This window comes from Orcinus orca, chromosome 8 (assembly GCF_937001465.1).
Source record: "Orcinus orca chromosome 8, mOrcOrc1.1, whole genome shotgun sequence".
Taxonomy (NCBI): domain Eukaryota; kingdom Metazoa; phylum Chordata; class Mammalia; order Artiodactyla; family Delphinidae; genus Orcinus; species Orcinus orca.
Window position 1 is genome coordinate 64,737,569 of NC_064566.1, and position 11,770 is coordinate 64,749,338.

Below are 11,770 nucleotides of genomic sequence, written 5' to 3' on the forward strand. Positions count from 1 at the left end.
ATGCAGGGTTTGGGCCACCAACCCTCCAAGTAGTTGAAAACCCACCTATAACTTATAGTCAGCCTTCAATACACGGGTTTCCACATCTAAGGAATCAATCAACCCTGGATCACCATTTGCAGATTCAACTAACCTCGGATTGTGTATATATTTACTATAGTATTTATTATTGAAAAGAAAATCTCTGTATAAGTGGACCTACGCAGTTCAAACCTGTGTTGTTCAAGGGTCAACTGTACAAAGAAGTGTTCTGATTCCTCATTCAGCTACCAGCCATTCCCTCTGTCCCCACCATCTCCGGACTCCTATTCAAGCTGAGAGCAGACAGACTGATGGGAAAATATTACCGGAGGGAAACTGCCCTTGCCTGTTTCTGATTATGTCTCAGGTAAGTAATGGTGTCATTAGAAGTTCCACCACCAGTTTCTCCAATTCTACAGAACTGAAGAATGAAAAGTCTTCTAAGCCAAATGGGTAAAACTATTCACTCATCTATTTATATACTACACCCTATCTTGTACTTAAGTAATTTATGCAACGTATTTCTCAACTGAATTCTACTTCATTTTCATGTTTTAAATAAATATCGATTACCTATTTTGTATCAACAAAAGGAGAAGAGGAAGGGAGAGGTGGGAAAAAGGAGGGGCAAGAGGAAGAAGTGGAGGAAGGAGGAAGGTACATGGTAACAACTGTCTTGAATATTTCTTTCCTTGTGCCTCAATTCCATAGGCAATTCACTCCCCACCTGAAGGCAAAGAACTTTTGAAGGACTGTAACAGAGTACCTACAAAGGTCTACAAAGCCCTAGGGTCATCAATATGCAGACCAAGAATTATATTCAGATGGAATCACATTTATTGCATACACACTACAATTTTTAAAACTCATACAGATACTGCTATGATTTTTAAAAATACATAGTATCTAGGGGTGATATTTAAAAATATTTAATAACTGGTCAAGCATGGGCTTCAACTAATAAAACAGACTGCTGGCCCTCAATGGCCAGCATGGATAGACTGGTTCCCACCAGCTGAATATCAGACAGCCAATCCAGGTGAGGGGAGACAACTTTTCCCGTCTCTCTTTTCTTTTTTCAATTAAGAAGGGGTCCTCGTAGTTAAAAAAAAAAAAAAAAAAAAAATTGGGCATTACTATTCTTAGAAATTTGGTTGGCTCAGATGTTAACAACATATCCTAGTTAGTGATTAAGCCACAACCCACATGAACGATCACAATAAATTTAGAAATTAGTCTTTTCCTGGTGCTTTGTCTTTCATCATCTTTAACAGAATCATTCCCTCACCTTCCCACAAATTCCTGTAATTGGCCAACTCTTACCAGATGTTTTAAAGGCTACCGACACTAACCCATGAAAAACTGTCTTTACTTATACTTTATTTAGAATAAGAAACAGCTAGTCTCAGGTTTGCGTATTCAGTTTAGTTAAACCATTTAATACCCTGCTAATAGGAAACGTTCCAACTTCAGAAGGATATCTGGGATGGACTGCAATTTGTGCTCAAGTATTTTACCTTAGAGTGTGTCTGCAATTAGAAGCAATGTGTAAGACCATAAGAATGGACAACAGTTCTTCCCTAGTGAGAGAAGAAAACAAGCTGGGCTGGCCAGGCTACCTTCTGCTTTCATTAGCCCAAGGAGTAACTCCAAGGCTCTCCATCTCTGTCCCACTTTAGTCAAATAAATTATTCACATTAATATATTTAGTACATTATACTAGTTCAATGAGTCATTTAGGTCAATTTCTCAAAGCTAACAAACGATGATAAGAGGGACAGTATAATAACCTCAAGATAATAATAAAAACCCTATCTTTCCAACAGATTCAGTACAAAGCCAAGTGACTAAGGCAACAATTAGAAATAAAGATGTAGTTATAAAGAAAATAAAGAATTTAGTCATACTTACCAAAATGTAAATTTAAATAGAGATGGATCATACATACTCAAATATAGATCATGTATTTTTTTTAAACCTACTGAAGTTATAATTTTAAATAAAGTGGCAAAATGACACCATCTAATTTCTCTTCAGAAAATTGGTATCCCTTCTGGTTATATTCTTAATCTAAAATTAAAATACTGAGGGTCTCCTCATTAGAAGAAGCTTCAGTTATCAAATCATTGAAAATATGAATGTATATTCCAACAAAACTAACCTTAAAAAAGGCAAACCACTTGTAGTCATTCAACACAATCTCAAAGCCTTGATTGTAAATGATGGTGAAATGGCCAGAATTGCCAAAGTTATCATATGCCGTATCCAACTTCTTAAGGTGCACCACGACTTCTTTTTCTGGTGGTCCTAAAGAAAAGAAAATGCACAACAAAGGAAAATTATGTGGACTTCAATGGGAGGCAAAAGCTCCTCTATAATTTCCATTATTTTTAAGCTGCTTTCCTTTCATGCTACTGAATGTGGGTGGATCTGGCTTGTGAATGTATCAGAGTCCCCGTTTTGGTGCCCCCCTCTGTATAATCCCAGAGGGGTCTCAGGCAAGAATGTGAAGCAAAGGCTCAAAAGTACGTCAAGTAGCCCAGCAGGCAGAGAGACCCCAAAAAGTACAGCCACTACCTTCCCAGAGCATCCAAACACTGAAGAAATTTTTCCACTGAGGAAAAGGAGAAATGGGGTATGTTGAAAATGACCAGCAGAAATGAGAAGACAAAATGGTAATCAAAAAGTGGAAATATAAAAAGACTTGCTACCAGATCATAAGAACAAAGGAAATGATCTTTTCAGAGAAGAAATGGGATGGATATCTTTCTTCTAAATGGCTGTACAGTTCAGAACCTCAGAATCTGAATCCTTTCAAAGTATTCAGCAAACTCAAGGTTTTTATCCTATACAGCTAATTTGTGCCGAATGGAACTAAACTTTTAACCTTCAGAAAATGGGGACTCAGATCTGTGGGTGTCTTTAATTGATTAGATTAAGGTCAAAGGTATGGAATATAGGCAGAGAGGCTGCCTGAAAAGGGTTCTGCTGTGTCCAATCTGGAGGTTTCCACACTTTGGACAATTTTTCCATGTTTCAGATTAATGCTCAGAAATAGGGGATTCCATGTGACAGAACACTGCAAATCCTGATCTCCTTTCTGCTTTGGATCTCCAAGTTCAACTTTTAAAAGAGAAAATGGTTATAATGCCCAGTACTATGAAATGCCACACAGTCATTTGGAGTTGGACAGTTGAGTAAGTCTGTTTAGTGACAGATGACCTGGCAATCTCTGTTCCGTTAACAAGGAAACTGCAGTTGAGAGCTTCACTCATTCTGCACAAGCCACAGTGTGGTAAAGGTTTGGGCAGAACGAGAGTGCCTTTCCTGACCCAAGACTGTGTGTTTTTTCTTCTCCCTTCACTAAATTCTTTGTCCTTGGGATAGCCATGTTATCTGAGGGCATATGGAATGTTCCAGGGTGTTCAAACACTAGATATTTATTGAGAGCCTTCCATGACCCCTGGCACTGTGCTTGGCTCTGGGCATTTCAAAATATAATTATTTGCCAAAGAGGCATAAAAAAAAACACAAAACTTTTATATACTACTGAGACAGGCTGGGACCTGGGACCCTTTGCTGAAGTGCTGCAATGCTTGCACCTGGACAAACCTCCTCCAGCAATAAAATACAAAGAAACTATACGGGACTAAAAATAACTGCGTGCATGCACGATTGGGCCCCATTATGGACAAAAAGATACAAAAAAGCAAAAAACTTAACTGCCACTTCTGAAGAGCCCTGTGCAAAAACTGGGTGTCCGGAGCAAACACTGGGTATTGCGCATGCCCCCTGCACTCAACACCCCCAGAGGGGTGGGCAAACCACCCAAGCCATCCCTCCTCCCCCCCCCACTGGACACAGCCCATACCCTCTCCCCATATAAGGAACAAGCTTGTTACTTGTTCTCACTAGCCCTGCTGCAGCAGGGGCCCAATAAAGCCTTGCCTGAATTTCTTGTCTGGCCTGTAGTCAATTTCTGATTGGCGAAGGCCAAGAACCCTGGTGGGTATCACTACCCCCCCTGCAATACATGAAACTGTAGTGGTACCAGAAGCTTTCTCAGGTCCACATCAATATCTCTGGGCTTGGGCTTCCCTGGTGGCGCAGTGGTTGAGAGTCCGCCTGCCGATGCAGGGGACAAGGGGTCGTGCCCTGGTCCGGGAAGATCCCACATGCCGCGGAGCGGCTGGGCCAGTGAGCCACGGCCGCTGAGCCTACGCGTCCGGAGCCTGTGCTCCGCAATGGGAGAGGCCACAACAGTGAGAGACCCGCGTACCACAAAAAAAAAAAAAAAAATCTCTGGGCTTAAGGGCTCTTTCCCACAACCTAATAAAAGGAAACTAAAAGCTATATTCTCAAGAGTCTTTGAGCTCATTTTTCACTGGCACAATAAAATACTGCAGATGGGATGAGGAGATAAGATTGCACGGTCTCAACTCTTTAACAAACCAAACAAACCCAAAAACAAGAAACGGAAACCATGGGTGGGGGGAAGTTCTTGCAGAAAGTTTTGGGGGCCCGGGAATAACCAAGACCGAGCGAAGTGAGACGTTCTCAGCAGCTCCACGTTGACGTCGCTGCCCTGGAGCGGTAGAGGGCACGCCCCCCATGGACCCCAAGTCCAGCCAGGACCTCCTGGCCTCCCCCTAGCGAGGGCGCTGCAGGGAAGGGCTCAGGGACCAAAGGGAAGGAGCCCCGGGTAGGCACAGGAAGGAAGCGGGTGCAAGGGCGCCGGCGGCTTACCCATAACCGAGCAGTTGACCTCGCGCTGAGAACCGCTGCGGCCCACGTGGAAGACCCAGGTGCCCAGCAGGTCAGGGTAGGTGCAGTTGGCAGGAGTGTCGCAGTGCACGTTGCTAGCGCCGAAGAGGAGCAGCAGGAGAGCGGCGAGCGGCAAGCCGGGCCAGGGACCCATGCTGGCAAGGTCCTTAGGAGAAGTGGGGAAGGCACGCGAGCCAAAGCACTGAAGGCGGGGACTGAGGCCACAGCTGCTGTGCTATAGTGCCTTAAAATAGAGGTGCTGGAAACCGGCAACCCGGAGGGGGGCGGGGTCTCGGGGCCGCGGGGGCTGGGCGCCTGCCAGTGGCACCGCCCCTTAGGTAGGGGCTTCTGGAGAGCGCGCCCGTCACCTGGCGGCCGTCGGACCTCAGGCCCAGAGAGCCCAGCACCAGGTTCAGTTGCCAAAGAGGACTGCAGAGCCACAGCTGGTCTGTGCGCGCCCCAGACTGCGCTCCTTCGCTCCTTGAGAAGTAACAGAGAGAGAGAGAGACTAAGAGAAAAAGAGAGAGGAAGAGAGAGAGAGAGACGGAGAGACAGAGAGGTGAGGGGGAGGGGAGGCTAAATGTCAGAGACTGAGAGAAGCGCGGTGAGGGAGGCGGCGGGGGGGGGGAGGGGGTACCGAAGGTAGGAAAAAGGCCCAGAGAAAGAGCGACCTAACTAGTGGAGCTTTCTTTTACTCGCTTGTCTTTCCCACTTCGTCCTCATTCAGTTAACTTTTATCCTCAGAACTATTTTACGTGCGACCCCGAGCCAGCCCAGCTGTTTGAGAACTGCTCTTCCTTCCGTTTTCCAAAACTTTCACTTCCTTTTGTTTGCTGGGTTTTGTCGGTTTCCTGTTAATGTTGTTTGCCTGTTATCCACTGGGGAATTCAGTTGTAGTGCAAACTTGCAGTTTTTGTGTATTAGGATTTTTTTCCGCCAGCTAACGTTATAGGATTTAGTTGCGCGCACGCAAACACGCACAGGCACTAACGCTCTTGTTTTGCAGCTGAAAAGCGGGTGGCCCAGAGGGGAAGCAAGTCGCCCAGGGTGAGGAAGGGAGCTGGTGGGAGAATGCTGGTCTTATGAGCAGGTTCCAGGGTGTCAGTCTCATCGCCAGTAATTATAAGGTAGCACTATTTCCAGGTGCCTCCTCGTTCAGTTTAATTATCCTCCTTTTCTGTGAGAGCTCCTCTGCCTTTCCTGGCTGTTGTTGGAAGTTGGGGCTCCTTTTGTGCACAGAGCCTTTTAGGTGTCAGGCCCTGTGCAACATCAAGGACAAGTGATGAACAAGACAGACTTTTCTGTGCCCCTGCCCTCTAGGGCACGTGCATTTTGCCCTCAAAACACTGGTTACAAATAAATACTTGGATGTCCACCTTCTCCACCAGATTGTAAGCATTCAAAGGGAGCAATTCGACATTATTCACCTTTGTCTTCCAAATTCTGGCTTGAAAATACTTAGGAAGTGTCCTGGGGTGTTAAAATAAATGTACTTAATAGCCTTATCTTGGTTTCCAGGCCGGAAAGCCAATTTTGATTTGGCAAAAGGAGTTTCCCTTGAAAGCTCATAAATGAAAATACTCTCTAATGTAGTCACAAACTGCAAAGGCAAGGGTGGAGCCAACCAACACCCTGCTTCTAGGTTTTATTCCCGGTTACTTAGGATGAAAAGCTGAAGCATATAATTAAACTAGCACACTTACTGTTTAGAGATAAACTGACAGAGTAACATTGCCTTCCTAATCTCTGGGAAAATGTGTCATTGGTTGTTAAAACGTTAAAACTTTCACTAGATCATCAATTTTGAAGAGCTGAACAGTCAAGTTGGAAATTTCTTTGATGGCATGATCAAAGTAGCACAAACAATTGTGAAGAAAGTTGAAAACATCTCTATTCAGTTAATAAATATAAGCGAAAAGGATTTTGGAGGCCTCTTAATCTAATAGATTCATTTTACTATTGGGAAATGAAGATCCAGAGATAATAATAACTTGATGAATGTCACAGTTGCCTTATCAGATGGTCATTCAAATATCATACCTCCATTATTCATGCTAGAAAACTCTTGGTCAAGTTCCCAGCAGAACAAAGTACCTTCCTGTTGATTTATCTAGAAGTTGCATTCCTAAAAATTTGATATATTTAAAATGATATAAAAGTCAGTTGATATACCAACCAGATTTTGGTACTAGTCTCAGATCATTATAAGCAGGTTTATAGAGAAGGAGCATTGCTTAGCAGTCGTTCTCAAACTGTGGTCCCAGGACCAAAATGACCAGCAGCATATGCATCTCCTTGGAATTTGCTAGAAATGCAAATTCCTAACCCCCACCCCATACCTACTGAATCAGGTCCCTGCAATCTATGTTTTAACAATCCCCTTTCAGAGGATCCTGACACAGATACAGCTTGAGTATCACTGGCTTGGAGATGAACAGCAAGGACTTGTATCACACTGCCTAAGTTTGAAGCATGGCTTTGCTACTCACCAGCTATTTGATTTGGAGGAAGTTATTTTACTTCTTTTTGTGCCTTGGTTTTCTCATCTATAACATGCACATAATTGTTATAGACCTATGACTACCTCCAGTTTTGAGAAGACTAAATGAGTTCATACAGATTCTACAGAGAACTGACTGACTACATTTATTATTGTGTATCTTTCTACTAGAAAACTATCCTTATTAGTTAGACAGTAGATTCCAAATCCTGTTCTCCTTTGTAATCCTAGCACCCTGAATAATTTCTGGCACACAGTAAGTTCTCATATATCTGTTGAATGAATGAATAGTATCATGGACATAAATACTTCTGTATTTCATGGTGTTTGGCAAAGAGCATCATGATTCCCATATCCCCTGCCTTGTGAATAAGTTTGAAAGCCACTGTTCAGGAATGTATATCAAAACAAAGAAGGATCAAAGAAATAGAAAAAAAATTTGACATATCAATGTAGAATGCCATTTGGTATTGTATACACCTCTGTCATTGGTAGTCAGAATAACAACCATAATAATGTCATTTATTTAGGACTTTACATTTTACCAAGGTAATTCACATATATCATCTCATTTAATTATTACACAACTGTGTGAGAAAGAGAGCACCACTTGTTCAGGTCTTGTGATGCCCTAAGTACTGTACTTTGTTTCTGTCCTTCTGATCTCCTAGGCACATGTCAAAACTCTCTCTTCTGTGACCTCATGTTCCTGAGTTCACAATTCACGGTAATTATTTGATTGACTGCCTTTTCCACTAAAGTCCATGCTTCTTGACAGCAGGACTATATTATTTTTGTACCTCAAGGTTTTTGTCAGAGTTGGACGATAGCCAATATTTACTCATTCATCCTCTCAATAAAATTTATGAAAGAAAGGAAGGAAGGCGGGAAGATAAGTGGGAAGGAAGCTCATTGTCATTTGCACAGTACATTCACATTTTATGTCCATTTGATAGTAATCTCCTAGATAGTATTACTCCCATTTTACAGATAAGAAAACTGGAGCTCAGAAAGGATAAGTGATTCTTCCATGGTCAAACTGCTAGTAAGTATAGATCGGATAACCAAACAAGGCTTCTGTTTTTAAGTTAGATTGTTAAAACGGAATTAAGCAAGTGAAGCTTTATCTGCTTCTTGATAGAGTCAGATATAAAATTAAGAGAAAGAAAAGTTCTACAGAAGATACATGTTGAGGCAGCTGTGAAACTAGGAATTACTGAGATAATCTCTACTATTTGATCCCTTTCTCATTTCATTATTTCCTTCTGTTAAATGAACGATGAGGACTTCTCTGGTGGCACAGTGGTTAAGAATCTGCCTGCCAATGCAGGGGACATGGGTTTGATCCCTGGTCCGGGAAGATCCCACATGCCACGGAGCAACTAAGCCCTCACACCACAACTACTGAGCCTGTGCTCTGGAGCCTGCACGCCACAACTACTGAGCCCACGCGCCACAACTACTGAAGCCTGCATGCCCTAGAGCCCGTGCACTGCAACTACTGAGCCCACGCGCCACAACTACTGAAGCCCACATGCTCTAGGGCCCACGTGCTGCAACTACTGAGCCCGTGTGCTGCAACTACTGAAGCCCACGCACCTAGAGCCTGTGCTCCACAACAGCAGAAGCCCACACACTGCAACAAAGTGTAGCCCCCACTCTCTGCAACTAGAGAAAGCCTGCGCGCAGCGACAAAGACCCAGTGCAGCCAAAAATAAAATTAAATAAATAAATAAATAAAAGAAGAAATGTGTATTTAAAAAATAAAAAATAAATAAACCATGTTTTTGAAATGAAAATTTTGAGAAGCATTACTTTTTACTGATACACCAGGATTATCCTATAGGTCACACAGAGTAAGAGCAACCCTAAAGAGCCAGTGAACTTAATGAATGTCTCTATTTTGCTCTTTTTTCACCACTACCACTCTGGTCCAATAAGCTATCATTTCTTGCTAGTCAACCAAAATTACCTTCTAATTTCATCCACTTTTTGTTGAATTCAATGTAAAAGCCAGGAACCTAAGTGTCATCCTTGACTCTTCCTTCCCCCAGCCCCCCCACCCCAAGCTGATCAGCCAATGTATCATACTGATTCTACTCTCACCATTGTTATTTTTTATTTAAATGTAAACCATATCATGATACTCCCAATATTGACAAGTGGAATACTTCCCAATAGGTTACCTTTTGTATCATCTTTGAATAAAATTCTGCAAGACCCTGTACAATATGCCCAACTTAGCCCTTCATCCTCCCAGTTGTCCCAGAAACCCTTGCCTTCTGTTGGTCCTCAAACCCGCTAGATTCCTTCTGTCTCCATTACCTTTGCACTTCGCTAGTCTCTTTGCCTGAAATCATTTGCTGTTTTTCCCATGACTACTCATTCTCACTGTATGACATTCTCACTGAAAAAGATTTTATCTTCTCTAGCCATGCTATCTGAAGTGGCCCTCTCTAGCTATTCATTTTATTAGTACTCTGTTTATTTCTATGTAAAAATTATAAATACCTGTAATTATTGCACTTTCTTGTTTATTATGTATCTGCCACACTGGAACAGAAGTTCCATGAGGTTTGGGCCTTGTCTGTCTTGTTCACCACTATATTACCAGGACATAGTAGATGCTCAATAAATATTTATTAAATGTTGATTGAAACTCCTTACTCTCCAACTTTAGGAATCAGATTTATTGGAAGCAAATTTTCATGGGGCAAATGTTAAGTCACTAGATAAATTTTATATTTCTCATCTCATGCTGTTCACTTGCAGAGATATTCAACTAGTATAGGGACCAACTTTTCAGCCCCAGCAACATCTGGAATTTTAAGTTTATATGCCTGTGTGGATTAGTCTGTAAGTTGTAGAAGTTGACCTAAAACTACTTCGTATGCTATCAGGAAGTCAAGTTATAAACACATGTTGGACAATAGGAAAGCTAAACCGTATCTTAGCATTTTAGTTTCAAGGTTTTGCAGTTCAATTTGACTTCCCTTCTTTCTCTAGGTTATTGCTGAAAGGGAAATATGAAGTCAAACGAGGTAAATTCTAGAATAGCAAACTGTAGAGAGTCTTGGCATGAAGAGAACAAAACCAGAACAGGGTGACTGATTTAAAGGTCAAGACTATCAGTTTCTCCAAGGTGAGAAAGGGCATTCCTTTTCCAAGAATCACATTACTTACCCAGGTAATGGTATGGGAATATTTAAAATATTTCATTTTAATAAGTTGAACATAAGCTGACTTACTATTTATTATTACTTTTTACTTATTTAATTGACAAGATTACACTGATTTATGCATTTCTCTCATTTTTTAAACAACCCTTAGAATTTAAAAATAGTTCAATATATAAATGAATAACTTTAGTTCATATACAATTAAGGTAACAAATTGAGTAAAAGCCTTCAAATTTATCATCATTTTCATTTGTTCCTAGTCCTTTTTCTAAAAGGACGTATTTATGTTTTTATTATATGATGAGATAATAATATTCAATAAATTACATTAAATATATTTTGCCATTGTGCTACAGATTTTTCCCCTGCCCCCCCTTTTTCTTTCCATCTATACCCTGCCAAGCAAGGCAACCTATGTTCCCTCCTTGGTGTGTATACTTACAAATTTTTTACTAAAATTCCCCAGCCACTTAAAATATGCATAAGGAGCAGGACACATAATGTCTAGATCCAGAATGCCATGGTTTGAATCCTGATACCACTTCTTACCGCCTGTGTGACTTTAGAAAAGCTATTTATTTTCTCTGACTCAAGTTTCCTTGTTAGCAGAACTGGGATAATAATAGTACCTACCTCATAGGGTTGTAGTGAAGTTTTGACTGAGTTAAAATATGAAATACTTAGAACAGTGCTGTCACTTAGTTTCCATTCTTTCATTCTTGTCAACCTTATTTCATTCTTAATGAAATTCGTTCTTAAAAACACATAACAGAGGTTTCTTCACATCAAGAAATTGAATTCATTTTAAGGAAAATAGCTGCATGGTACTGCTAAAAGAGGTTTCTTCACATCAAGAAATTGAATTCATTTTAAGGAAAATAGCTGCATGGTACTGCTAAAAAAAAAACACCACAGGTCCAAAATGGCATCACATGTGCTAAAAGCCCATGATACCAAAACATAGATTTAATACCTAACTTAATTGCAGTTTTGATTTTCCCCCAAATGTAATCTTAATCAACCAGTTTGGAATTTTCTGGTTAGAACCAATGAGGTAATCTCAGCCATCTCTAGCCTACTCCTCAGAGGAAGAACAGGCAATCTGCATGATAAAACCCTTGCCAGTCCCTGCCCTTCAAAGAAGATGTCCTGGCCCAAAAGAACCTTTTTTTGTGTGTTTTTTTGCTAGTGACTTTCTTGCCCCACCCTCCTTTCTATAAAAGCCTTCCATTTTGTGCCACTTCCCAGAGCTCTCTTCTGTTTACTAGATGTGATGCTGCCAGATTCATGAATCCTTAAATAAAGC

General features: G+C 41.3%; 1 protein-coding gene across 3 annotated transcripts in view; it reads right to left on the reverse strand.

Annotated features, from left to right (window-relative positions):
• Positions 1 to 5,070, reverse strand: part of CTSC (cathepsin C) — a 40,619-nt gene extending 35,549 nt beyond the window's left edge. Inside the window, exons 1-2 of one of the 3 annotated variants that reach the window (XM_049713454.1) lie at positions 4,768 to 5,044; positions 2,183 to 2,328 (exon numbers count right to left, since the gene is read on the reverse strand). In XM_049713454.1, coding sequence (XP_049569411.1) covers positions 2,183 to 2,328; positions 4,768 to 4,939 — 318 coding nt within the window. In that variant the 5' untranslated portion in view covers positions 4,940 to 5,044. Of the gene's footprint in view, positions 1 to 2,182; positions 2,329 to 4,767 lie in introns of all 3 variants that reach the window. The other 2 variants (XM_049713456.1, XM_004271877.4) reach the window with 2 other exon arrangements.
• Positions 5,071 to 11,770: the final 6,700 nt, after the last annotated feature.